This window comes from Patiria miniata, unplaced genomic scaffold, assembly GCF_015706575.1.
Source record: "Patiria miniata isolate m_02_andy unplaced genomic scaffold, ASM1570657v1 HiC_scaffold_6, whole genome shotgun sequence".
NCBI lineage: Eukaryota > Metazoa > Echinodermata > Asteroidea > Valvatida > Asterinidae > Patiria > Patiria miniata.
The window spans coordinates 7,128,376-7,156,019 of record NW_024037073.1 but is presented as its reverse complement, the minus strand read 5'-3'; the positions used below and the strand labels follow the sequence as shown (position 1 = coordinate 7,156,019).

The following is a 27,644-nucleotide window of genomic DNA, read 5'->3' as shown; positions in this document are numbered from 1 at the left end:
GGATAAACCTGCCAATGATCTTATGTAGCCTCAATCCTGTAAAATCCTCCAATTGGCCTCATGGAAAAACAACATACAGCCTCAATCCTGCAAATTACCATTAGTTCTTGAATATGGTCCCGGAGGGTCACCCCTTCCTGAGTCATGCAAAATTATGCGGCAGTGACTGCCAATATCAGTGTTGAGGCTCCAGTGACATCCTGGAGCAGTATGGAGGATTTCAAGCATAATCCAGGTCTATATTTATGCTTGGCAGAGCAAAAACAACACAAGATCCGGCCTAAGACCTTGATGAAATGCATCCTACGAAATCAGTAGCGCACGTCTGCCACGTAATCTCAATCCTCCAAAGGCAGCTAGTGCCAATGGATGAGGAAGGAAAACGTGAAAAAAAAACACGTTTCCTAACATTTCCTAAGAGTGTTTGTTTATGGTGGTTGTGATGGCAAGAACAATATTAGGTCGGCTGTTTCGTATCTCGGCTCCATTATCAACATTGAGCGTTTTCGGGAAGTGTGGTATTTTCATATAACCCACCTACGACGCTGAAATGAGGCAGCTCACCGCGACGACGATGCATATCTTGTGGGTCTTTGTGGCCACTTGCCTGGTGCGCCAGAGCGGGGCGTTCCTGCCAAGCAACGCCGGTGTTTCGCTACCAGTGACCGACTACACCCTCACGGACATCACGGTGCAGGGTATCGTGCGTGCCGTGGCGAGGTACTTCGAAGATACCAATCCGGATCGGTACCGTAAGGGCGATCTTACGGGACTCAATCCCTTGACTCCTTCGCGGTTGTTTCTGAGGCACTACGGAGGTAAGACCCATGCACACACAGTCATATAGCAATGTACATGATACTTGGGGCTTTGCAGGGTGGATAGTTCAACTCGAGAGATGTTCGTGGATATCCGCTAATTTTGAGATGACTAATAACTATGAAAGAAACGCGTGATTCTAAGAAAAAACACAAAGTGATATTATTAGCTCGACGTACGAATACCTACTGTCCAAAGTCACTTCACTTTTCGAATCTGTCAATGTCTTGTATGTAATTAGCTGACTTAACAACAAGAACGGTTGTTGGGAATGCCTATCAGATGAACAATGAATATTTTGACTCTTTATCACAATAGTTCCTTAACTTGTAAACCATACAAACAATGTTTATATAGAGCAATGCACAGAGTAAGGGTTCAGAGCCATTGAAATTTAATAAAATGATTTTTTTCTTTTTTTAGATAGCTACTCTTTACTGTAGGGCTGAAAGCATCTAAAACGACTTTACATTTATAGTAATCCCGATTGGCACCGAAACGTCGATTAAATTGTTTTTATTTTTTACAGTGACACGAACAGTCTTCTGAAACGCATGTTAATGTATGGCTTTATTTTAACGTCTTGTTATGTATCCTGGCTGTTTTTTGTGTGTGCTAGATTGTGTATACTCCACCAAATTTGAACGAGTCATCAAAGCCATACTGAATGCGAACATTCAGATATCTAACAAATACTCGCACAGGGCAGTCTGGCACTTTAACGGAAACCAAATTGACAATGGTATGTATAAACCTTCAAATACGTTGGTATCGATATTAACCAGCTTTCAATATTTTTGTATTATTCAAACGAGCCGCAGCCCCCATCACGCCTGCACCTTAACCTTTCGACCTTAATCCATAGCTGGTACTTGATAACATGAAAACAACCTAGGTCCTCTGCTATCACCTCAGACTGTTGGGTCTCCTATATACACCATAGGTCCTCCCTCTACTGAGACTGCAGCCCTACTGTAATTCGACTTCAGTGGGCACACCAAGCTTGCTCTACACTTCATCGATTTCGATATTACCACTTAGTCTTAAGTGTTTACTTTCTTAGAGTTTAGGCACTCTCCTGAAGACGGTCAGAGCATACTGACTGGAACGTCGAGTTCATACCTCTGGTTCTTTTCAGAACCATTCTCTTAGTTTGAGAAATTATTCCCACATGGTGTTTCCAAAAACCTTTCATTCATGAAAACCACCTCTTTTGATTTTCACCAAAATAGCCAATGCTGACCATTTATCATGCAGTATTTTTGATATATCATATTCACCAATGTCATGTTTTAAAAATAAACGTGAGAATTCTTAATGTTTACGTTGTTCTGTTTGATAGGCCTGATGATTGTGACCTCTTAATAATGTTCCTGTTCAATTACTGTTCCAAAAAGTCCAGCAAAGCGCAGAAACAGTATTGACAATTCCTGTTAATGTACCTTTAGGGAGACATTTTCGGCATATAATTTGGTGAGTTTTAGATTTCAGTCCCGCTCAGGAATTCATTTTTGTGCATTTACAAAAGTAACATATGCACAATGAAATTAGGCAGTTGCATTATATGTATATTGTGTTCTGCATGTATTTAGTTTTAAAACAGAGACTAAAATTACATGAATTTTGAGAAAGTTTAATAAAGGAGCGTACAGTTATTTCAAAGAAAAATATAAGTACATTTGAAGCGGAAATTACACTGTAAACAAAGTCCGTAAAAACACTGTCAAATTCGCGTATTTTTTACCGTTATCGCTCGAAGCGTCACAAGAAAGAACATGCTACGTGAATTTCCCGTAAAACTTGGTGCCCTGACGTATATGACGCAGGCTGGGATTCACAGTGCTTTTGTATTCGTAACCTTTCCAAACCCCTCCCCTTTCAAACCGTTTTTTTAAGCTGTGATTCGTATACACACCTAGTGCAAACACGCAAGGTTCGCTACGTGTATTTTTCATTCAAAGCTGATCACTGTTAATGCTTTGATGTTGCAGAATTTGGAGAGCGATGCAGCTAATCCTGCGGTGTTGACCAGCAGTGGGTCGGCCCCCTTTCTGTGGGATTAATAAAAAGCTGTAAATGAAAATTACATAACAACTTACAGATAATATCACCTAAAATGATACGAAAACTACTATGCGTGTAACAGACAAGCTGTAAAACGTGTGCATACCCAATTCCCAGCTGCCGCAACTGGAACCTATTTCCCCCCCCCCCCCATACTACCCCTGCATCCAGCCCCGACGCCACCCCACTTTGCATTCCTTCTACTTTTCGGCAAATTACCGTTAAATTTACGGGAAATTCGTGTTTTTGGAAAAGCCCCATAACTGACCGTAATTTTACGGTTTTTTTGTTGACAGTGCTTTTACGATAAGATTACGGAACATTTTTTTACATAACTTAGAAAATGTAAAGGTTAAAGGTGATAGCAGGAAATAAATGTTGGATATTTGCCGACACAATACTGCGTAAAAACACAGACTTTTTTTCTGTGCCGGCCAAAGTGACCGATTTGTTACTTGGTGTGATCATTTTGTGCAAATGTCACATAAAATGAAAAGGTCATGAGAATTGTATAAATGTATTTGCTTAAATGAAACTGATTTTCTTATCGCCACTATGACTGAGGTTTGGAGAAATGCAAATGCCAAATCCAGACTCCTATAAGTGCGTTTTACTCTCGATAAAATGAATACTTCTGTCAAATTCGCCTAATCGAAAACCAACAAACGAAAGAGAATTTTCCTGCGTGAATGTTTTTGACCACACGCTAATGTGAACACAGATACGAGATCTAATGCTCTGCGATTTGGAAACCGTATTCGTACCCATTGACTCACTGAAAACTCATGGAATGGATTGAAAACCTATATGACACCTTTTTAGCTCTGCTATACGGAAGGGACTGGAAAGCATCTGCCACTTGGTGGGGCTGTGGACTGGTAAAAGAGGCAAAGGAATTGGAGATTGGGGGTGCTTATTTGGGAAAAGCAAATAGGTTCTCAGCCTCCTGAATGCCCCTAAGGCTAAATAGGCATTCATTCAGTTCAATCAAGTTTTTATTTCATAACTTCCATAATGAACACAAATAAAGTTCGCAGCTTAATAGTAGATAAACAAGACATAAAAGTATTTGACGAAGATAAATAACAAAGATACATGGAAAGCAAAAAAGTTATGTGGAAGATGTTAGAAGTCCAGGGACTTATAAAACACTCCATTTTACCACCCCCCCCCCCCCCCAAAGAAAAAAAAACATTGTTCCCGTTAAGCTCAACTACCCCACCCCAACCTAAGAAAAATAAAGATATATTTTTTTTTAGGTGCCGCGCTTTTTTTGTTCTCACTGAAATCACGGATCCTACACACCAGGACAAACGGCTGTTCTTAGCTCCAGTACAAAATGCACTGAGGGTACGTACTTGCCTTAATTGGTATAGATGCGTGATAACGGGCATACGTTGGCGCGTAATCGCGAATTTTCCAGGTATACCATTGTGTCGGGGTTTTGAACGACATCTAAAACGGAAATATTCACAAAACTGTAAAACTACTAGCAAAACTACTCCTTATGTAAGATATATTTGTTCCTAAATTGTAAAAAAAAAAAAAATACTTCGGGATATAACAGATGGTATTGTGCAGTTTTTGTCGTCATAGATGAAGTATTTACCTGGGAAATAAATGTCAAATTTCGAGGAAAACATCGTTTACCCAAATTTCGTTTTTATAGGCTTTCATTAACAAGTTTTAGAGAGATGTGATGCCGAACCGATGAAACAAAAGCGACATTTCATTGTTCATTTAAAGCTAAAGATATCGTGCTTGGCATTAACATGGTTATGTAGTTATCACTTTATCAGAATTCAATAATAAAGACCCAAAACGTAGACTCATGAATATTCGAAAATATAATTAGCTGGCTTTACAGACTTCGACACCATATCGGGCGCAGAGCCCTGCAAATCTGAAAGCCACCGCACGCAGCGGTCTTTGTTGACAATTATTAATGGTATTTGCCACCAGTACGAGCCGTTATCACGCGTCTAACCAGGAGTTGGGCCGAGTCGTTAATCATTGTGTGTAGGATCCGTGCTGAAGTCAACCCAAATATATCGTGAGGATGTTACCCGCACTTTCAAACGTTTAGTCATCCCTTGGAGGTCAAATAAGAAAGTTTTAATAGCTTATTTGTTTGTTCTTGGTTTTAATGAGATTGAGTTAACAGTAGCACCATGTTACAAATCTCTTTTGTGAGTTTGTGAGGTTCTGAAAAAAACCAGGGAAACTTGTTTCGGACAGTATGCTGTGCCAGTCGTCAGGAGGCTCAGGGGTTCTAAAGGGTGGTTATGCTGTAGAAGTGAAGCGTGGAGGCCTGAATTATCAGGTTGTTGGCAAAACTGTTGCCAACCTTGCATGTAGTTTATGCAGCTTCATGGTCGCCAATATAAAACGTCGTGGCTGAATGCTTGTGAACAAAAGAAAGTGTCCCGTCTTCGAACGTCCCCCTCCCCCAAGGTAACCGCAAGATGATGGGCATCCAGGACACCTTGCTGACCCTCCTTCTGGCGGGAGACGAGAGCACGCCTGACTACGATGTGGCGCGCCAGTACTGTGGCCAGTTCCTGCACATGGCTCAGAGCTTCTACTCCAACACCAACTGGATCGAGCTGCACCGATGGCTTAACGAGAATCCCGATGAAATCTTCACCTCCAGTGAACTAGGTAAGAGTTTCATCTTTCTTTACTCCGATACGAAGCCACTGGAATGGCGTGTTAAACCACTCACAACACATGGGTTGAAACCCACAACGCGTTTTGTTTGCAAAGAAAAAAAGTTGCCATTGCGTATCTGAAAGTTTTTGCAGCGGGATAAAATCTAGGGATCGACCAGCTTCGAGGAAGATTCTTTTAAAAAAATGTTTAATGAAAAGGACTAGTGGCAGAACGGATTTTTTTTTGCTTAGCTCTCCCATACCTTTACTTAGCCGAGCGATCGTTGAAAAAAACCCTTTCCAAACACTATAATTCTGTCAACGAATTTATTTTTTTTGAAGGGGGTGGGGGCTGGGTCAGAGGATTTACCCGAAAGCGTTTCCGCCCACGGCACGCTGTGATTCTGAAGCAAATGCCGAAACGCACTTTTCCTCTTATGCGTTTTATATAACTGTTTTTTTGTGTGTGTGCTTTAAAAGGAGCAACTTTAAGAGCATGCGCCCATTTGTGCTCGTAAACGCGTTTTCCATGCACGAATTTGTTAGGAACCGGATGTTATCACGGATCCTACACACATGGTCCGTGATGTTATCAAACGGGGTATTCCCCCTTTTTCCCCATACATGTAGGCCATTACTTGCACTTCCTGTCATCCTGACCTTTGATTATGCCTATATTTAGGAACGAATATTAGACACATAGGCCTAATGTTGGCAATCTCCGGAAGAAAGTTACCATTAATTTTATTGCACCGAATAAATTGAGAACAAAGACACTGTACTCGAAAATAGTAAACTAAACGTGCAAGAAATAAACAAAGCGCCAACATTCAGCCATTAAAACTTATTCATAAATACTTAATACAGTTTATCCATTCCAATAGGTCGATAGCCCGTCATGTGGCCGGTTTTAAACTATTTATAGAGACCGGTGGCTTGTCTTCAACACTTTTCCAGTGTCACATGAAAGTTGGACTCCTATGAAATCTGGTGCCTTTTACCGTTTTATTGGTTGAACGTTCACAATCCCCACGTAGGCATGCGCAATACTACCAGTGAGTCAGTGTTTCATAGCCCTAAATTCACAATACACCGGCACAGCTGCGTTCTGTGCCCCGCATCGGGCAGTACGCGCGACGCGCTCGCCATCTCCTTATGGGCTTTATTCACGAGTCGGCCATATTGAATTGAAAGCGAGGTAAAATCTATATTTTTTTAACTTGCGAAGAGAAACGAAAGCATGACGTAAAGTTAATTGCAACATTACCTCGTGTTTAAGCCACATTTGATTTTTTTTTAAATGAGGCTGCAATGCATAGATAGTCTGGCACTATCCCATTCCACAGTTTACAATTTATACAATACATTCAGGGAACACGACCAAAATGGCTTCCTTGTGAATAAGGTCCTAAAGTGTGCACACCGGTAAATAGGCCAAAAATCCATCCGCTGAGCTCATGATTTAAAGTTATACCCTCAAAATATTCTACGTTAGAGATTTCTGAGAGCCATAACAGTGGGCAATTGAAGAGATATGGCAATGAACCTCTGGCCCGGACTTGGGGCTTCCTGTTCTGAGCATTTTGGATACAATTGGGCTCGACAAAGTGGCGCTATTTTGCCTTGTTGTGGAGGGATCGTTTTTCAAGATGGCTACCGTTCCGCTTTGGGCGAAAATTTCTCGAAAAGTCAATGGTCAACCCACCAAAAAATGAAAAGAAAATTAAAGATGACATGTTGATCATCATTTTTCTGTGCAGCTTAAATACATGTGAGAATTTTGAGTATTTTTAACTGAGAATTTGAAGTATGGGCATTTAGCACTAGTGTCTATGGGAATTTTAATGCAAGGGTGCACCCATAAGGAATTGTTTACGACTACTCGCGAGAGGGACAAACCATAACATAGCTAGAGGGGTGTTTCGAAAAAGTTGAAGTAAAATTGTTGAACAAAATTGTTGGAAATATAATTTTTTATATATAAATATAATTTTTTATTTGCTTTGGACCGAAAAGTTTTTATTTTTGGTTGGAGTCTGGATGCTAATAATTACCCTCGCTTTTGACTCGGGTAATTATCAGCATCCAGATTCCAACCGGTCTTAAACATCGTGTTTAAAACCGGCTAAGCACACATTTATTGCCTTAATCAAGACAAATGATTTGCACATTTTGCATAGCAACACTTGAGCACACTGAATGATGTATGTATAGTCCAGTTTCGTGAATAGCAAAAGTAACAGAAAAACACAAACAAAGTATCCAAAAAGCAGATCACATGCCAGATGGCCCGGATGTGACACAGGAACAAGATTTTCTCGATATCGACTGATTGTAATCTAGATCCGTGTTATGATGCCAGATGACCCGGATTTGCTTTGGTCTAATGTTGAATTTCGATTGGCAAACAATTTATGTACTTAGGACGTCTATGACAGATGTGTTTGCGAGGGGAAAAAAAGAAATTATGCACGGCCTCTTGGCTAGAGGGTTTAAAGGAAATGGCATGGAACGAAGAAAATAAGATCCATGTAAATCGTGTTGCGCACTGAAATAAGGTTAACAAAGAAATTGACTAGTATATAGAGCGGGGTTTGATCCTGCATCCTCCGGCTTACCGTTCCGGTGCTCTACCAACTGAGCTATCGCGCAGTCTTGTGTTGGCGGCTCCCCATTTAGTCAGTGTCTTTGTTTGAAAAATATCTTTGTTGAATGATATAAATAGTTTGATCTTTTAAAGCATTCTCTTGGGGGGGGGGACCGCTTTTAAAAGATGTATTTCAATAATCCTTTTAACATTTTTTTTCAATTTTCTTTTCTAGGTATACATGATCCGCTGTCTTTGCGCCAAAGCCCTGAAAGCGAAGGCATGTGTCGAAACTGTGCCGGAAACATTACACGGTAATTCATCCGGGAAACGCCAACGAAAAATGAACCGAAAGAGATGAGTGCTTCAAATTCGATAAAAGAACAGTGCTTTGGATTATGTCAAACGTATCAGTGATTCATGAAAACTAGAACGAGGTTTGCGAATATTAGATTACAATGTAAAAGCTTTATACTGCAAACATTTTTTTTATATATATATAATCCTACATTCCTATATCAGGGGCGGATCTATAGCTTTTAGGAAACGCATTCAGACGGGGGGGGGGTGTTTGATATTTGAGTGAAAGCATGCCCTCGTTATAGGGGGTCAGGGGCATTCCCCTTCCCCCATTCCTAAGGAAATTTGAGAAACAAATAGGAATTTTAAGTCAAATTTCATCGTTTGTTGGCCCAACTTTACTAGTATAATAAAAAACAATCAGCGTTTGAATGGGGGGGGGGGGCCTGAGGGCCGGGGGGAGGGGAGGGGGATGTTTACACCCCCGGATCCGCTACTGGCTATGCAATTATAGCTCAAAGTCATAAGTCATAAGATATGAAAAATATCTTCCTCAAATTAATTCGTGATTGAACTGACCCGATAAAAAGAAAATTGTAAATGTGATATAATCATTGGGAACAATGTAAAAGTTCTTTTCGTTTCTTTTTCTCGATTCCCCATATTTTTTTCGACAGTCCCGAACTGCAAGATTGCTCTAACAATCTTCGCCCCTATGTTCACTACCTTACCAGCGGCTACAGAAGCGGGCAGGATGTGACAAAGCCAGGTAAATAATCACGTGCCTTATTTCTCACGGCCCAAAATTAGAAATAAATTCATTCCAGAATGCTTGGATACTAAATGCTTTTTGTGTTTCTATCCGCTAAATTCTAAACTCAAGATCCACATCTTCAAGCAAATGCTATTTGGTTGCGAATTAATGACGTCAACGGGAAATTTCCGTTATAAGCCTATAAAATTAAGAATAGCAGGTTTTACAGGTGGGAGGAAACGTCTCCAATCCACCTGTCACACCTTGGTAGGATTCGAACCCAGGTCACCGGGGTGCTCCTACTCGACTCCCCAAATTAAACCCCGAACATTTATTTTGATATGTCAACTCAATTCTCTCGCAGCTGCCGACCCAGAAAGTGACTTGGGGCGTGTTCCCATGGTGGTCTCTACGACACGTCCTGGACCGAGGTCGCCACCGGAGGCATCAACAAGGAATCCTCGGATCCACGCCAATCTCCGCACTACACCCTCCACAAACAGGCCGCGCTGACGGCAATACGAGCCACCGAGGACTTCTTCTTCCACCCAGGTATACCCAGGGGTGTGGTCCAAAGCTAGGGGTGGGGACATTGGGGAGGTGGACTATTACAAGAGGTGTAATCAGATAAAAAGGGGGATTGTTCTAATGATAGAGGTGTGATAAAATACAAGGCAGTGTAGTCAATTAAGACAGGGCAGGCGCGGTTCTAGAGCCTATCTTTTAGGGGGGCTGGCAGGGGTGGATCCAGATTTATTTTTTTTCCCCGGTCACTTACGCCTCCGAAAATCAATAAGTTGGGGGGGGGGGGGGGGGGGCTCGTTCCCTATTTTCAATGTGGAGTGCTGACAACATCCTACAATCATGAACACTATCCTACATATAGCCATTTCTATTTTTAATGGATTTTTTTTGGGGGGGGTAGACAAAATTGGGGGGGCTAAAGCCTTCCCTAGCCCCCCCCCCCCCCCATAGAATCGCGCCTGAAACAGGGTGTGCTTCGATCAAAGGGATGTGGTGAAATAAAAGGGATTGTCCAAAAAGGAGTGTTTTCAAATAAAAGGGTTGTTGACCGATATTAAGGGGGCATGGCCAATCAAAGAGGTAATAAATAGGGGCGTGGCAGTGGGCAGAAAACATGTCCAGAGAAAGTGGGTGTGGTCAAATACAAACTCATTCAAGAGATATTCGGTGAGTAAAAATATACAGGGTGAGTAAAAAAAAACCCGAAACCCAAATGTCGGGACCATTGTTTAAGTGAAGTTCTGCATGTAGCACTTTCAAAATCTAGAATGTGAAAGCCCAATTCATAAGCTTTCTTTTAGTACAAGAATCATTCAAATCAATTATGTACTTTTGAAGTTACGAAATTTTAAACACTACCACCGTTTTATAGTTCTGTCCACGGATCAACAGAAGGTAAGTGTTCTTTCAGCAAAAAGATAACAGGTGTGGGTGGGTGTGAGTTTGTGTTACATACCCTATGTGGACTTGTGAACAAAAGAGGTCCACATAATGCAGGTTGTGTTAACCTTATGTGGACTAAGCCGTGTCCACATAAGGTTTTGCCCTTTCTGGAAAACAGGTTTAGAGGCATTTTTGGGTTAGGTTTATCCGTAGCAGAATGTAGAGAAACACTATAGGGAATCATAGAAAAAAAATTGGGTTAAAAGAGTTTTCACAGTTTAAGTAATGTTACTTTTTGTACCGAGTTTTCTTAACTACACGAAAACAAAGCAATGTCCACACAAGGTATGTAACGTAAACATGGGTGGGTGTGACTACAAATTTGTATCCTTGTGGAGACACACACACAATAGGAAACAAAACATTGTAAAGGTCTCCACAGGGCAATTTCTATAGATGAATAGGTCTCCACAAGGTTTTCACGAAATAGATATATGGGTTTTACTCAAAAACTTAGGAATTTCCAAGGTGGGTTGATCCGTCGCAAATGGAAGAGTTTTAGAAAAGGGATATTAAGTCCAAATTTCAGCCCAGGAAACTAATTCTGGTTAAAATAAGAGCATTTTGAAACTTCACTTTCAAAATTGAACACTTTACTACACGAGAACAAAGGAATGTCTCCACAAGGATACAAATTTGAGAATGAGTGTGTGTGTGTGTGTGAATTGTTTCGTTTTGCTGAAGGAACGCACACCTTTTTTTGTGATCTGTGGAACAGAACTTTAAAACGGTGGTTGTGTTTAAAATTCCGTAACTTCAAAAGTACATGAGTGATTGGAATGTTCTTGTACTAAAAAGAAAGCTTACGAATTGGGCTTTCTTATCCTAGATTTTATGCTAAATGCAGAACTTCACTAAAAACAGAAGTCCCGACATTTGGGTTTCGCTTTTTTTTTACTCACCCTGTATATTCTTATTTCCAGACAGATTTCCAGCAATCCTGGATTGCAGTGTATTTCAAACAAAATTGTGTTTTTTCAAGAAACGGAGTGAGGTCAAATTTAGGCTGTATCTTACTTTGACTTTATATCAGCGCGAAGCAACTTTTGACTTTTGGCTTATTACAAACGACGTGACCAAGTGCTTGGTTAAATTCGGTGCGTGTACAAAATTTAGGAATATTCTTCACCAAAGTTGGAGTCAAAGTGGGTTCAGCTGTGACATATGTAGTGTCAGGGTGTGGTTTGCATATTTTGGTGGTTGCACCAGAAAACTGGGCGTGGACAAAATATTACGAGTTGCTGAAGAAGGGAAAAAACGACCCCCCCCCTCCAAAAAAAAACACCCACTGCTTTACCAAGATTGGGCTTTGTTTGCCTTGGAAAGAAATAAACTCATGACAGATGTACAAAATCAAGACCAGTAAAAAGAAGACGATGACAGCAAGATAATGCAAGCTGTGGTATCAATACATTATGATATAACGTAATTGCAAGTTTGGGAAGAGCTGCCATTTTTATTGCTGAACCAAAACCCTCAATTTGATTGACAATAAACTTGTTTTCCACCAGAAACTGGTCTGTACAGGCTCATTGGCGAGCAGAAATTCCGCAAGCTGCTGAACCTGGACGCAGGCACTTCGCTGACTTTCGTAATTGACGTTTCGGGAAGTATGTCCGATGACGTCGCTGCCGTGAAAGAGGAGACGATCCGCCTCGTGGGATTGCACGGAGAAACCTGCCTGGCGGCCTCCAAGTACGTCGTCGCACCGTTTAACGATCCAGGTTGGTGGAGCAGAAACCAAGTTTTTTTGGGTAATTTGTAAACCTGGGAGTTGGAACAACAACTGGATCACGCACAAGCAAAATGCAGCCAGTCATTGAACGAGTTATTGTCGATTTCTGAGGGTTTTCCTCACTTGGCATCCCGAAGTAAATGTTATTTAACAGTTCCGTTATAAACAATATTGTTATGCCTTTGTCTTAAGTACTGTATTGTTATTGGCCTAGAACGATAACGTGTTAAGTTTATAAAAAGTCATGGCATGATGGCACACTCCTGATCACGTACCTAATAAACGCTTGTATCGTTGGTACCCATGCTATTTTCACGATGTTTTCACACATGAGTGGGAGCAGCGAACTAGCAGACGATCAGCTGTTTTGAGCATGTGAGTTGACGTTCGATTTTCATTATTGTAGTGTTTACTGCTGTTTGTTTTCGTGATTTTTACATCAAAGTCCAAAGAATGTAAGGCCGAGGGGCGCATGGTACCGTCAGCTTCGTCTCGGGGTGCTATTCGCCACTCGGGTGTTCACGTCATATCCCACACCACACCAGTCAACACTTGTTAAATGTCCAACAGCAGAAATATCTGTTTCCACGTATAGGCGCGCCTCATCGTTCAGTGCGAATGGCTGGATCCGGTCCTATCTGTGCATGACACGTAATAAATCCAGTCCAGTCGTAATAAATCCAAACATGTCCAGTCAAGACGCAAGCAGTTTTAATGCGTCGTTTTATTTGCATAGCCCTTATTACTCACCCCGTCAACTCCGAGATTTATTACCGGTATCTTAACTTGTTTATTGTTTCAATATGCCAACTTATCCAAACTTAAAAGTTGTAATTGCACTCCTGCAAGCATGGGAGTCGCGAGGGGGGGGGGGCAAGGGGGGGCACTTGCCCTCCCCCCCCCCCCCCGGAAAAGCAAAAAAAAAAAAAAAAAAAAAAGAAGAAGAAAAAAGAAAAAGAAAAGAAAAGAAAAAGAGGCGCGAAGACAAAGTGGTGTAAATTTAATGACATGGGGGGGGGGCAAAATGTCCCTGCCCCCCTCTAAAACTGATAAATCGAGAATGTGTTGAGAAATACAAGCATTTTTTGGCAAAAATATTTTTTGCCCCCCTCTAGAAAAAATCCTGGCGACGCCCATGCCTGCAAGGGTCATACTAATTGCAAATATACTCATTTTTATGCGGGACAGATTACGGACCGGTCTTTGTAACCACTGATGCTCAGAGGTGTGTGGAGTACATCAACGAGCTAACTGCCAACGGCGGTGGTGACTGTCCGGAGTTGGCGAACAGCGGCTTGGAACTTGGTGTCCAGAACAGGTTTAGAATCCAACCCCTCCGTGTATTAAACGGTAGTCATAAATACCTAAGACAGTTTACCCACTCCTATTGCTCGAGAGCCCGTCACGTGGCCAGTTTTAAACGGTTGGTAAAGACCGGCTGGTGGCTAGTCTTAAACACTTTTCCAATTTCACATAAAATGTGGACTCTAATCGGTCTTAAACATATAGTTTTAAAAAACCGGCCAAGCACACATGTGTTCCCTTAACAAAACGCGGTTTTATCAATTAGTTTTTTGGTTTTGGTTTGGAACGGTTGTGCGACCCCAGCGGGGAACGTGTATCATTTCCTTCATTGACAGCAGCGGCGCGCACACATCGCTGGCAAGCAAACCCATTGTATATTGTATACATCGTTGTCCGTGCACACACCCTTTACACAAGGAGCCTACACACAGAGCTAGATTCGCTCTAACCCCCCCCCCCCCCCCCCCCCCCGCCCGGCAAACAGGGCGCTGGGAAGGGCTGATGAGCTTCACAGAATCTTGTGAAGGAAATTGGGATGGCATCTGGGTAGTTTATCATGACCTATGTATAAAGCATCTGGCTGCAGCTGTAGACCCCCGTCTTACTAATGGAGATCACTGTAGACCGCGGTAAGCCAATGCGCGCAAATCCCAAAAGTTTGCCATAGAAACACATACACACCAAACCGGATGTGATTTCTTTTTCATTGCGGACCATGCGGACAAATTTTGAGCGTCGAATGATATGTATTTCGAGCCTTCGTGAATTCGAAACGGAGCCTGAGCAACTGACGGGGGTTAAAAATTTAAAAACAGAAAAGTTTTACAGATTTTCCTACATTGTTATGCTTTTCAACCAAAAAAGGGGCGTCGCATTTATGAATGGGAATACAAGAGCGATGAATGACTCAGTCTTAACGGCCATTTCAAACCTTGCAGGGTCGTGGTCGTGATGACTTGCAGGTCACAGGTCACGCAAAATCTATCCAATCAGAGCGTTTATTCGTCTGCCCTTCCCAGGGTCCTGTTTGGAGGCGGGGGTACGAGCGAAAGAGCTAGATAGCTACCGTAGCTACAGCGCGCCGGGCCCTGCATGTTTTTCGAAACGGCGCGATATCGTATTGCAATGCTCAACGGTTGACAAAACACACGGGGTTTTTCGAAACCTTGGCTTCGTCTTCGGCTACGGCTTTTCCTCTGAATTCTAAACCACTGAGATGCCAACCAAACGGAATTTTCCAACTCTTGGTTTCGTATCAACCGACTGATAGTTCTTGAAACATTAACAGGCACCACCAAGAGTCCACGAAGTTGCCTGCCGGCGGCCTTAATTTTTCTTAATACAAAGCCAGAGTTTTGGAAAGGCCCATAGACAGTCACCACGCAAACACGCCGAGCCAGTCGAATTCCTAGTTACGAACAACGTTATCGCTCACTCGTTGAGCCAGGCACCAGACTGTCATACACCCAAACAAACGTTGGAGACAAACCATTTTGAATTTGGTTTTCGCGATATCATGTTGAACTGAGCGATTTCCTTCAAACGACTCTGGAGTAAAGATGAGACCTTTGATAAATCTTTCAAGGAATAAAAACGAAATCTTAAAAAAGCGTTTCCACAAAAAAGATCATTTTTGTGTAGGGGTTATAGGGGCGTCATTGAAGGTGCTACTATACACGGTAAGTGCATTTCCCACGTGTCGGCGTACGGGATTCACTGCGGCGCGATGGCACGAAGCAACTATACAGATTCTTTTCTAGAATTGCTCTTTCAATACTAGACTAATATAAACATTCGGTATAGAACAATTGCTTGAATTATGCCTGTAGAAGCAAGAAAGCATACAAATAACGACTTTCAAAGGGATATTTCTATTATCACCATTTTGCACACCCCTGTTTTACGAATGGAAGAGGCACACAGACCATCGTTCTCGCTCTTATCAGGCTTCACCCCCCCCCCCCCCCCCGGTCACCGTGTGGAATCCCGCAGCCGCGCTTCAAACTGTAAGTAAAACATTGTGGTGCCTTATGCAAAAGAATTGCTGTGTGACGCGCTTTTTTGACTGTTTTCCTAACATGCATTGTAAAAATAACCTTTTTATGGTAACATTTAACCGGTTGCAGTATCAATGGAGCCAATGTGTACGTGTTCACAGACGCCACCGATAAGGACAGCGAGAAGGTGCCGGATGTCTTGGCTCTAATTGAGCAGAAGGAGGTCCGTGTCATCTATCTCTTAACCGGTACTTGCTCCTCCAGACGACGCAAACGAGGTGAGATTAGGCCATAGACATGTTGCAAACACCTAGACTGGCCATTCGCCCAAAATTTACGTTATCGAACGCTACCGCCATTTTGCGCGAACGCTCATCAAAGGCGCACGAACGCGCAAGAAGACGGTCGCACGACGAAGGATCGGACTTCTTTAGTCGTCACTAAAGAGGATACATAGGCCGGAATTACTTGGCTGCAGGGGTGTAAATCCTGGGGGGGGGGTATATATATCCCCCCTTTAAGACCAGGGGGATGGGCTATTGAATCATCCCCACAGTTTTTCGTGATGAGAAAAAAAATTGTGGATTTTAAGGTATATTTCCAACATCGCAACAACCAAAATGTATTCAATAACATTGAAAAGTGGACAAAGTACAAAAGCTTTTAAAATGCGCTGTTTTGATGTGAGCGCGAGTATACAATGTTGACATACATGTACATCTATATCCTGAAGAGCGTACCCTAGTGTAATGATGTGTCCATTAAGTGTTCCGTAGGCCCTAGGCACCAGTGTTCCGTAGGCCCTAGGTACCCTATACACCAGCACTAATTTCATGTTGATGCTAAGCTATACTAAGCAATCCAGGCCACACTGTGATATTTTCGTAGGCCCCCGAATTTTTCGAAGGCCAGCACAGTGCTGGATAATCCAGGCCTGACACAAGGAGATAAGAGTGCTACTTCGTGAAAACGTTTTGCTCGCATTTGAGTACTGTGCGCGCCATGCATTACAATGGTAAATGGAACTTGAGTACTACTTCGTGAAAACAAAAATTGTCACTTTCGTGCAAAAGTTGCCATGGATAATTAGCGTAATTATTACAGTAAAGCTCTTGAAGCTTTGAAACTTCGTGCAATGGTAGGCCTTGATGAATAATGTTTAAAAATGTAAAAAAAAAAATTGAAAAATGAAAAAATGAAAACCGACAAAATATGGTTTTACACACGACGGAGTGCTACTTCGTGGTGTCGGTGATGGTATGTTGAAATTGCTTTGCTATGGCAGCGACAATATCGAAGACGGAGAATTCAACTCAGCAGCTAGATTTTGTTTTAACGGAGATCAACGACAGGTGCACGCGATGCTTCCTTCGTAAGTTGAGGTGGCCATACTTACGAAGGAAGCATCGCATGCACTTCACAACACTATACTATTCGTTGATTGAAGAGCAGTTTCTTACCATACTACTCAAAATGACAACTTGTCCTGATGCCAGCTCATTTGTTTATCAATGTTTCCACAGCGATTGATATATCGAGTGTGTCGCCGTCCTATGTAAGTATCGCCGCCGCATCAGGCGGGGAGATTTACCGGACAGACAAGAGTGGGATCCGCGAACTGACACAAATTATAGAAGGCGACATCCGAGCCTCTCAGGTATTATTTTAGACTTTAGAGGGTGGTATTTTTTTTTGAAATAGTTTAGGCAGATTGATGCCTGTCCGGAACAATTTTTTGTGAATATACTCTGGAATTTCGTGGTATAAGAGTAGTCCCATTACAAACAAGTATTTCCTTTTTGTATTTTCTGAACCATACCTCGAAACTGTAAGTTGCTTTTACATAGAGTGGGGATGAACCCCCCCCCCCCCCCGATCCGCGCCTGATGAATACAGAAATGAAACACTTAACGACAAGACCATGGGGTCGAATGTTTACTGAAGTTTAAATGAAAATCAAAACCTTTTCCTTCGCACACCAGGTGAAAATAATCCAGAGGACTTCAAGGGGCCATAGTGCTTTGGATGTGGACATACCCGTCGATTCCACCATGAGGGAGCTCCTGGTGTCTGTTGTCGGGTCGCTGTCGAGTAACACCGTGATCATCATGAAACCCAATGGTATCGAACAGGTTCTTTTAAAATGTCTTGATACAGTTTGTCAAGGAAAGTATAAGAAATGAACTAAAAGTGTGATGCATGTTTCGCTAGAACACCGTGCAAGAACAGTAAACACTTTCATTTTCAGTGAACTACGGTGCAGGGAACTACTTTACAATGATGGTTGAATTCAGCACTGCATTCGTTATTAATTGCAAGATCTAGCATACACGTAGGACTGTGAACGGGATTTACCCGATGTTCCCCGCTACCGATGTTCCCCGCTACCGATGTTCCCCCAAATCCTTAGGATTAGGGTTAGGGTTAGGGTTAGGGTTAGGGCTAGGGTTAGGGTTAGGGTTAAGGTTATATTGGTAGGGATTTCGGGGAACATCGGTATTGGGGGACATAGGTATGCACCCCCTGTGAACAACATTACGTTATAATTTAAAGAGGTTGTGGAATGGTTGAGGACATTTCCGTCATTTTCCGGGTATATGTAGCCTAAGGTGTGATGAAATAAAAACGACTATTGTGTCTGTCATGAAATGAGTACAAAAAGGTACTTTTGAGAGCTGTTTTTCAGGTCCTGTTTCGACCCAAACGTGTAATTTGTGTAAAAGTCGTCGTTGGGGCAGCAAACAAAACATAGTAAATCGTGAAGTAATAAACATGACTCCCAAAGCAGCGTAGTATAAACGTGTCCTGTTTATTACGTCACGATTTACTATGTTTTGTTTGCTGCCCCCTTTCTTTGCTGCCTGCTCTAGAAAACACCCATGATACCAATATTTGGAGCTTTTAAGGGGGAGGGGGGGCCACCAGATGGCAAACTATATATACTTTTGTTCAATTCAAGATTTTAATTGGGGGCTGGGCACCCGGGGGAACGGACATCCACTGGGAGGCATGTGCCCCCGTGATGCCCCCTATTTACGCTACCGGCTAAGCATGGAAATATTTACTGCTTAACATCTCCATGAAATTATGCTTGATAACACTATTCTTCATGGCTCTGGTAACCACGGATTCTTTGCTTACCCAGCCGTGTGGTTGCGAAGGCCTAAGCGTCGCCGTTGTAAACAACGTTAATCCCATTACGTACTTGGTTGCTATAACAGAACAGTGAAATTCATGCACACCCCCCCCCCCCCCAATAAAAAATGGCCTTTTGAACGTTGTGTTTCTCAGAAAATATGCTCAGGTTGATTGAAATGTTAAATTATAACGGAAGAAGAAATTCTAAACTTCATGTCAGTGAAAAAAATCGCCGTCATCGATGCTGAAACGTCAATTCTAGTTACTGGTAAAGCTGACCTTAAAGTCGATAAGAAATCGTTCGAAAACGTCACCAAATTATGATGTATTTATCTCGATTTCTAGGAATCCCCTCTAGTTAAAATTCCACGAGCAGTTGAACACATATATCATCTAAGTATATTCCGAATTTCAGCTTAATCTGTTGTTGCAAACGCTCTTGTGTTACACCTTGAAACTATCCGCAAGGTAAATTTCGACGAGGATTTTTTTGCTGACCAAATTAACTCACGTGCATGGTTTTTAGGTTGGCTGACTTTGGGGCAACAATGACGGAGCGCATATTAGCATATTTATTAGCGTCACTCGGCGTTACTTCGCGTGGGTCTCGGTATCGACCAACGGAAGCCGACAAAAAGGGTGATACATTTGTATTTATAATTAATAACTCGTGAACGAGGCTATTCTGCCAGTATTTACTGCACACCATAATGAATAGGAACCTTATTAATATTCGTGAGGCTTGAAAAGATTTACCGATATTGCAAACACCAGTGTTACAACTTTTTAAAATGCACCTAGCCAGGCCTATTTTTGCAATTTCAACGAAAAGTACTGAACATATCAAAACGATTTTAAGCACATAGCTGGATCATTATCAAGGAAACAAACCCTGAAAGTTGCATGAAGATACGATCTGCCAAACGAGAGGAATGATTTCCAAAGATTTCGCCCGCCAACGTGAACATGTCAGTGTGCATGTTATTTCATTCAAAATTAAGTATGACGTACCCTTTATAAATCGGCCTTCGCAACCATGCGGCTGTACTTATCACCATTCTGTGCTAACAGCACTAGCGGAGAAAAACATCTGCGCTAACCCTGTAAGCTCAGAATCATTACATTAGCGATAACGTTTCGCTTACTGTAAACACACACTCATAACATTGGCCCCCGGTTTTCTTGTTCAAGGTATGGAAGGTACCCCGAGCGAGATGGGGGCAAACGTTTACACCAGTTCGGACGTACAGCTCGTGTTCAGCATCAACGTTACCGAGCCGAACGCCAAGGGCAACTGGCTGCTAAAACTACGAGGATTGGATTTGTCAACGGAGTACAGCGTCAAAGTGTCAGCAAACAGCCATCTGGATTTCACCTTCGATATTCTGGAAACGGACGCAACAGGCACTGCGTTTCCCATAGACGGGAAACCAGTTGGGGGTGAGCGAAGGATAACTCTCTGTATTATTATTTCTTTCTTTCTGGTAATGAAACAAGGATTCATCCAAAGTGTCCTAGGCACTGTAACTCGAAAACCTGTATAGAGAGGAGACAATGAATGTCTTGTCTCCGAACGATTCAGGGGGTTTATTCACTGCTGTACAGCCGGGGCGAATTAATATATGCTCCATTTCTCATATTTCTCTTTGATAATGACAACATGTTCATTTTTTTAAAAATATGTTTACAAACACAGACGTTTCGGTTAAGTTTTAAATGTAATCAAATAAATAGTATTGATAGTACATTTGTAATTGTTATTGGTATATTTCACCCGACCGGCCGTGAATAAGAACGTCTCCTGTAACCCTTTCAATTCAAAGGAGCTGAGGTGTTGCTCATGATCCAAGTGTCAGCTCCGGACACCGCGTCCTCCGTCAGCGAGATACGACTGCACAACTCCGCGGGTGACGCAACGCTCCTGACGGCGAGTGCTGAGCCAGTGACCGGTAGGACGGAAGGGATATTCACGGCGAGTCTTATTCTCCCCACTGAGGTAAGTTGTTTATTTTCAGCTCGCATTGATCAATAAATTAACCGTCTAAGGCATCAATCCTTTTATAGGTAAAAAAAAGTATTGTGAAGGAAGGGCGCGCTGACACAGTTTAAAATGCATACTATTTTCCCTGCTTGAACTTGTTTGTGCTCTGTAAACATGAACTCTCTTATTAATTCAACATTTTAGATGAGCAACCCCATCTAAAAAGAAAATTCAAAATCAAGAGAGAAAATGCTTCCCTAGACTTTTTCGACTTCAGAGAAAACCTACAAATATGTATGTCATCAAACTGGAACCGATGTTGAGATTATATATTCAAGTGTGTTTGACATGGTTAAAGATTTGTTAATAATTTTATTACAACTTGGCCTTTCAAAGTATGGAACAATTCATTGCTTGTCCCTTTTTTTTTGGTTCAGATAGTTTGTGATTTCCTTAGCGCAGGTGTGTGAACTTTTTTCTTCAGCCTTTTTTTGTCAGCATTGTCGGACGGGACACTCAGGGCAGGGAATTTCTCCGCACCCAGCCGTCTGAGATCACAGTCGTGAAATTCAAACTGGAGCAACTTCCCAGTAACAACACTATAGGTTAGTGACTTCTTGGAGTTTCATTTGAGAATGAAAAAGAAAACACAACCCAAAGCTGATTGGGAGATATACATGTACAAGTCTGTGTATAGAAACTGGCATGTTTGTCTGCAGCTATACAGTATACGGTTATCTACGGGAGCTTAGAGGGGCCACAAGCAATTAAAAAATAAAATCAAAATTGATATCTTGAAAAAAAATTGAGGGTACTTCAGATAGTTGTGTAAAAAAAAAAAAATCGCCTTCCGCCCCCCTCCCCCCCCCCTCCCAACGAGTGAGTAACTTGTGAGCTTCCAACCCGCCGCGGCGAAATATTAATTCAACGCAGTGAGATACCAATTTCGATTTGGTTTTTTTTTTATTATTGTTTGTGATCCTTCTACTTCCTAACAACTTCCGTATTTATCTACTGTAGAGTTTTCTATGATGGTCTTGAAGGGACATCGCAAATGGCGAATATTGGTGTAAATAGTTACGACAAAAATTCACGACGTGCCCCGAATCGCGAATATTGGTGTAAATTTTCACGACAAGAATTTCACTTATCGCTCTACGGTCGCAAATATTGACGGCAACATTCGCGTCGAAAATTCCACGTCTCGCCCTCCGGTCGCAAGTACCGAGCTTGCTGGAAACAAAATGTCCTTAAAAATTTGCTACCCAGAACAAGTCGTGAACTTTTTGACTCGAATATTGACGTCAATATTTGCGACCGGAGAGCGAGACGTGACACTTTTGGCGCGAATGTTGACGCAAATATTTGCGATGTCCCTTTAAAGCCACCATAGTTTTTACGGTTAAAAAAAACCCTGATGATATCATGCATGTCGCTCCTTGCACGGAACGCCATGCAGAATCGAAGCAAGCAAGGTCGCACTTGCAAATACATTAGACTCTTTTGCGTCATTATGTTGCTGAACTGTTCATTGGACTAAAGCTTACTAAAGTGCAGACTCGTGAAATAACTCTAAGTAGGACTCTACGCGAGTAGAGTCCTACTAATCACATTTAGTTTTTATATTCAATTCGTGGTTTCATCCAAAACCCATACAGAGGACCTTGTCCCTGGAGGTAACGGGACTTTTGGCTTCCGAGTCACCAACGATGGCCCGGCGGACACGCTGAACATTTCCGTGTCGGTGCTGAACAGGACGTTGTCGTCAGCCGTCACGGGCTCGTTGGTCACCGCCCAGGTGTCACCGACCAGTATGGTGCTTGCTACGGGGCAGACCAGGGAGGGACTGGTGACAGTCACCGCTACCCGGGACGTACCTGCTGGCACACCCGTGTAGGTGCTCGAAGGGGGGGGGGGTCTCCAATATTCGGTGTTGTCTCTGCTTTCGACTGCAAGACATCCGGGTCCCTTGATCATCAAACATGACTTAATCATCGATTCCTTACAGCCGATTCGTATAGGTTTCACTTTAGCGTTACCTTCACGCAGGGGTAATTCTACAAAGTCAATGAGATAGGGTTGGGGTCGTTGGGGAACAATTTCCAAAAAACCTCAAGCCTGTAGGCCCACCCCATTGCTTAAAGTGCCCTTCTTCAGTGAGTGTTTTCCCTGCAAATTTGAGCACATTTTAAAGCAAATCTTAAAAGACTTTTAAATGGTCCTGTAAATTTTGGTATAGGTCCCCAACTTAATTTATACACAAACGTATTTATATGGTCCATTTTTGTTTCAGAATAACATGTCTTTGCTTTAAATTAAATACATCGAATGCTTGTCGATATTTAAAGGATTGGTTCGTACTGACCTGATGGTCATTTTGTGTTTGTTTTCCCAGCAAAGTGACACTTTTTGTCACGAGCTCGCTGTCTTCGTCCCGTAATTTCCTGTTCATTGAAGCCACAGTGTTTGCAGTACAGGATGAAGTAGATGTAAGTACATTCATCGGCTGTTAGGATAAGGGCATATCCTGCTGCACATCATCACCTGAACCCAATTTACTAGAGATGTGCGCAATTGGTTTTTTTTGCAAAGCAAAATCAAGTTAAGGACCATTCTATTGGCAGGAAATTTGGTCTGGAAATTTGGTCTGGTTACCGGTTTCTGCTACGCAAATGTTTCCTCGTCCATCATAGCACTTTCATAAAAATGCCCCTAAAATATAGCCTATTTAGCGCAAAGAATATTCAGTTATGAGTAAACAACATTAATCTTCTATCCCTTAAATTCTATAGGAAAATCCAGACAAAAACGATCACATTGCGCCGACCTGCAGCATTCTAAGTTCTGGCGGTGGCTGCACGGTGGATCAGATGGGACGTGACTGCCAACAGCACACATGGTGGGTGCGCGCCCGTGCCATGGACGACGCCATCGTGACTGAGGTAGTGCTGGACCCTGAGATCGAGAGCGGCGGTACAGGCAAACAGTCTCTCGTCTATGAGAACTTTACAGCTGACGATGTGACCTTCCTGTACAGGTAGGTTTGACAGGTAATAACGTACCAATTGACGTGTCTGTGCGTGCGTGGGTTCAAGAGTCTGTTGTTCACGGTCAGGGTTGATCGCCCACAACGCTGCGATTCGCCCACCAAAAGCCCCTGTCACATAGTAGTGAATAGAACTAACTTATGCCTAGCGTACTGATTTTTTCTCTCGAAATTTGGCAAAGTCCAGATACGCTCAAATTCTCGGCCAAAATCTGGGTGTTTTTTTTAGCGAACTCCTGAAGTATAAGACGAATGCCCAACGAATGAGGAACGGATGCTGAGCGTATAACTAGCGTCCATAGTATACAAATGACGAATGTTTGTGAGTGCGATGGTAAGAATAATTTCATGAGGTGACAGATTGAATGTTCTATTCCACGAGGCGAAGCCGAGTGGAATAGAACATTCAATCTGTCACCGAATGAAATTATTCTTTCCATCGCACGAACGTAAAACATTCGTTATTTGTTTTATACAACACCTGAATAAATTCTCGTCATTTGATTGGTAAATTATAAACTACAATTTATTTTGATTTTAAAGATGTTGAACTACCCCTACACGAAATGTTTGAACCCAACGCTGTAGCGCTGGCTCTTTGGAACAATACGCGCTACGCTGAACGCGCACACCAGCATGCATTTTGCACGCAAATACCGCGTCATGGAACAAGCGCAAAGTGAAACGGTATAAACGCATGGGTATAACGCATGGTCGCACCGTGCATTATACCGAATAATAATATGTCACGTGATCTGCAATTCACCAATCAGATGACGGGGATTTATTCAGGTGTTGTATAATAACGAATAACAACACATGCGTAGCGTCCATCCAACGAATGCTGGACGTACGCAACGAACGGCCAACGTATGCCTAGCGTGCTGCAGCCGGTCAAGTGACGTGTCTCTGCTGACCCATAAATACGCTCTCCAAGTCCACGTCGTCACATTCGTTAAGCCCCTGTCACACCTTTGCGTATCCTAACTCCTTATGAGTTCCTTATCCAAATTTTTCAATACGCAGCCGTACGATCAAAAACGTCAAAATTTTTTGATTACTTTGACTTATGTGCGACGCACATCTAGCGAACAAGTAACGAATTCAGCGCATCCACTGTGTATGAGATGCGTATGAGTTGCGTATGCAGTGCGCAAGTTCGCTATTTGTGCGTTTCTCATAAGTTACGAATAAGTACAATGCGCTGCCTGCTCGCAGGACGAGCGGTACTAATTCGTGCAATACGTCAGCATTCGATATGAGTTCGTTCAGCGGGCATAGAGGTCAGCGTATTACCGCGTATGAACGGCTTATCCCCCTTGAACACATAGCATACTCGTACCGCGCTCGACCGATGCGGGACCGATACGCTGCGTATTTATAACTTATGACCTGCGTAACAGCGTACGCAGCGTAGTTTTGTGCATTCCCAAAACTATCCAGCGTACTGGGCCGTACCATGCGTATGCCTGCGTACATAAAACTTACACAAAACGATAGACATGCATATGAGGTGTGTATTGTGCGTAAGACTGCGTATGAAAAAATGTCAATGCGCACCTCATAAGGAATTAGGATACGTAGAAGTGTGACAGGGCCCTTAGCCATTCGTTAAGCCCGGTTTATACTCTGCGCGAAAGCGAAAGCGAACGCGAATTTGTGACGTCGTGGCAAAAATTTAACATATTTCAACTCGGGCGAATTTCGCAGCAAATGTTTTATGATGTCAAATTCGCTTCGCATTCGCTTTCGCATGAAGTATGAACCGAGCTTCTGACAAACTCTATGTTTACGCTGGGCATTCGCTATTATGACAAAGATCCTTGGGTTGGACGTATATGTCCGAACAGCTGACGAAGAACCAACCTACGCCCGAAGTGCGAAACGTTCACACAGCGAATGCTCAACGTATACATAGCGTATTGATCACTACGTTGTCGACCGCTCAAAATTTTGAATGTGCTCAAAATTTGTCCTAGACCCCAGCGCACCTTTTCGAACCCTTGCGAACTTTTAAAGAATACAACTTATGCCAAACGTGTCACTAACGAATGACAACTTATTACACGAACGTACACCTAGATTTCCAAAAACGTCAGGCACACGTTAGCTCTATTCGCAACAGTGTGACAGGGCCTTGTAACCTCCTGCCCCAGTTGACGCGAAGCCTCGTCACTCCACTCAGTCGTGTTTTACTATACTCATTGAGGACCCTCCATTGTTCCCTTCTCATTGAGGACCTTCCATTGTTCCCTTCTCATTGAGGACCCTCCATTGTTCCCTTCTTTTGTTCCCTTTGTTTGTACTTTCAACTTTTTCTCGACAGCTCCCATAACGTTTGTACACGAAAAGCTCCCGAGGACTGGTCCAACGTCCTCGGGGTTATTATTATCGCACACACCCCATTGTCTCAAGCCCTCAGTCGTATAGCATGACCTGCTGTACACTCTGCGCTTTACACAGCATAGCGGTAATATTGCACAAAGAAATGACCGGAGCAGTACTCGAAACAGTGACCTCCGAAACACTGTTCCGGCGTTTTACCGAAAGTCGGAGGTTCGAGTCTCAATACAGCTCAATTTAAAGACAAAGCTATATCTCGAGAAATTCTATAAATGATGATTCTTGATTTAAACATAATCATTTTGCGTAATTTTGTTGAAGTGCCAGCTGTTGTTGTCCTATGGTCCAATTCACCGTCCGTGATGGGGCCAGCAACAATGTTTCGTGTGGGGTGGATCACTACACCAAGATATCTGGACAAATAGATGAACCTGTCAGCAACGGACTGGTAAGTCTAACAAATTATTCAAAAGCGGGGGGGGGGGGGGAGTGGCGGGAATAAGTGATCCAACCCAACAACATTTCTTAGAAGTTGACAGAGCTACTTCACATTCACAAGCTTGTCAACAGAAACAGAACAAATTGTCACCCGAAATAATGTCCATATTAATCACGATGTCAAATGCTCTATATATAGCACAATAGTTTTTGTTTTCCCTGTAGATGCACATCCCTCTTGGTCTGAGTACCTGCATGATCGGCGTTATAGCTGCAGCGGTCATCGTTGCGACGTTGATCATAGCGGGCGTCCTCAGGTCTAGAGCCTATATATAGAGGCACTCTCCTACAAGAATCTGCAGCACAAAGTCGTCGACACGGAAAACGATTACACGAATTACGTTTAATTGAACCGAATGCGTACTGGGATAGCTTGTCCCTAGCCTAGAATGACTTGTGATTGAATTGAACCGGTTGACATTTTGAGTTGATTCGTATTACACTTTGCAAACTCACCCCAAAACAAACTTCTTCACATTTTGAGTATAAATTAACAGCTGGCCAATCAGCAAAATAATCATATGGCAAACTTAGTCGTTCTTAGAATTTTGAAAGTCTTACGGAAGGCAACTTTGATGAATCATATCTTTAAACTAGATTCTAAAGATACAAGTAGCTCCACAAAGAACGATTAGAAATTTGCTAAATTGACCGCTACGTATACCAAGGCGCGGTTCTACGGGGGGGTTAAGGGGGCTTAGCCCCCCCCCCCCCATTTTTTTTTTTTTTTTTTAGCCCCCCCAAAAATAAATTCCGTAGAAAGAAATCGCATCAGCAAAAAGAAGGATTGTGATGTCCATGCGAACGGTCTGCCCCTAAAGAAATAGTCGTGACATGGGTGCACCATGTCGCCGCACCACTTTTTGGGCAAGCTCCATACCAGAAACCGGAGATTTTTTTTTTGGCCTAATATAGTGTGAATGATTTTAGGATTTTATTGGCGCTTCCCATTGAAAATA

General features: G+C 42.5%; 1 protein-coding gene across 1 annotated transcript; it reads left to right on the top strand.

The window, feature by feature from the left end:
* The first annotated feature begins 574 nt into the window (after positions 1-574).
* On the top strand, positions 575-26,961 carry LOC119742783 (von Willebrand factor A domain-containing protein 7-like). The gene is given in 20 exon segments (XM_038218956.1): positions 575-818; positions 1,439-1,561; positions 5,338-5,544; positions 8,357-8,435; positions 9,099-9,190; positions 9,540-9,554; positions 9,557-9,727; positions 12,154-12,366; positions 13,566-13,695; positions 15,809-15,957; positions 17,203-17,336; positions 17,662-17,800; positions 20,009-20,257; positions 20,641-20,813; positions 21,283-21,403; positions 22,457-22,691; positions 23,194-23,287; positions 23,591-23,835; positions 26,509-26,635; positions 26,851-26,961. Coding segments are annotated over 20 exon segments (3,051 nt in total).
* Positions 26,962-27,644: the final 683 nt, after the last annotated feature.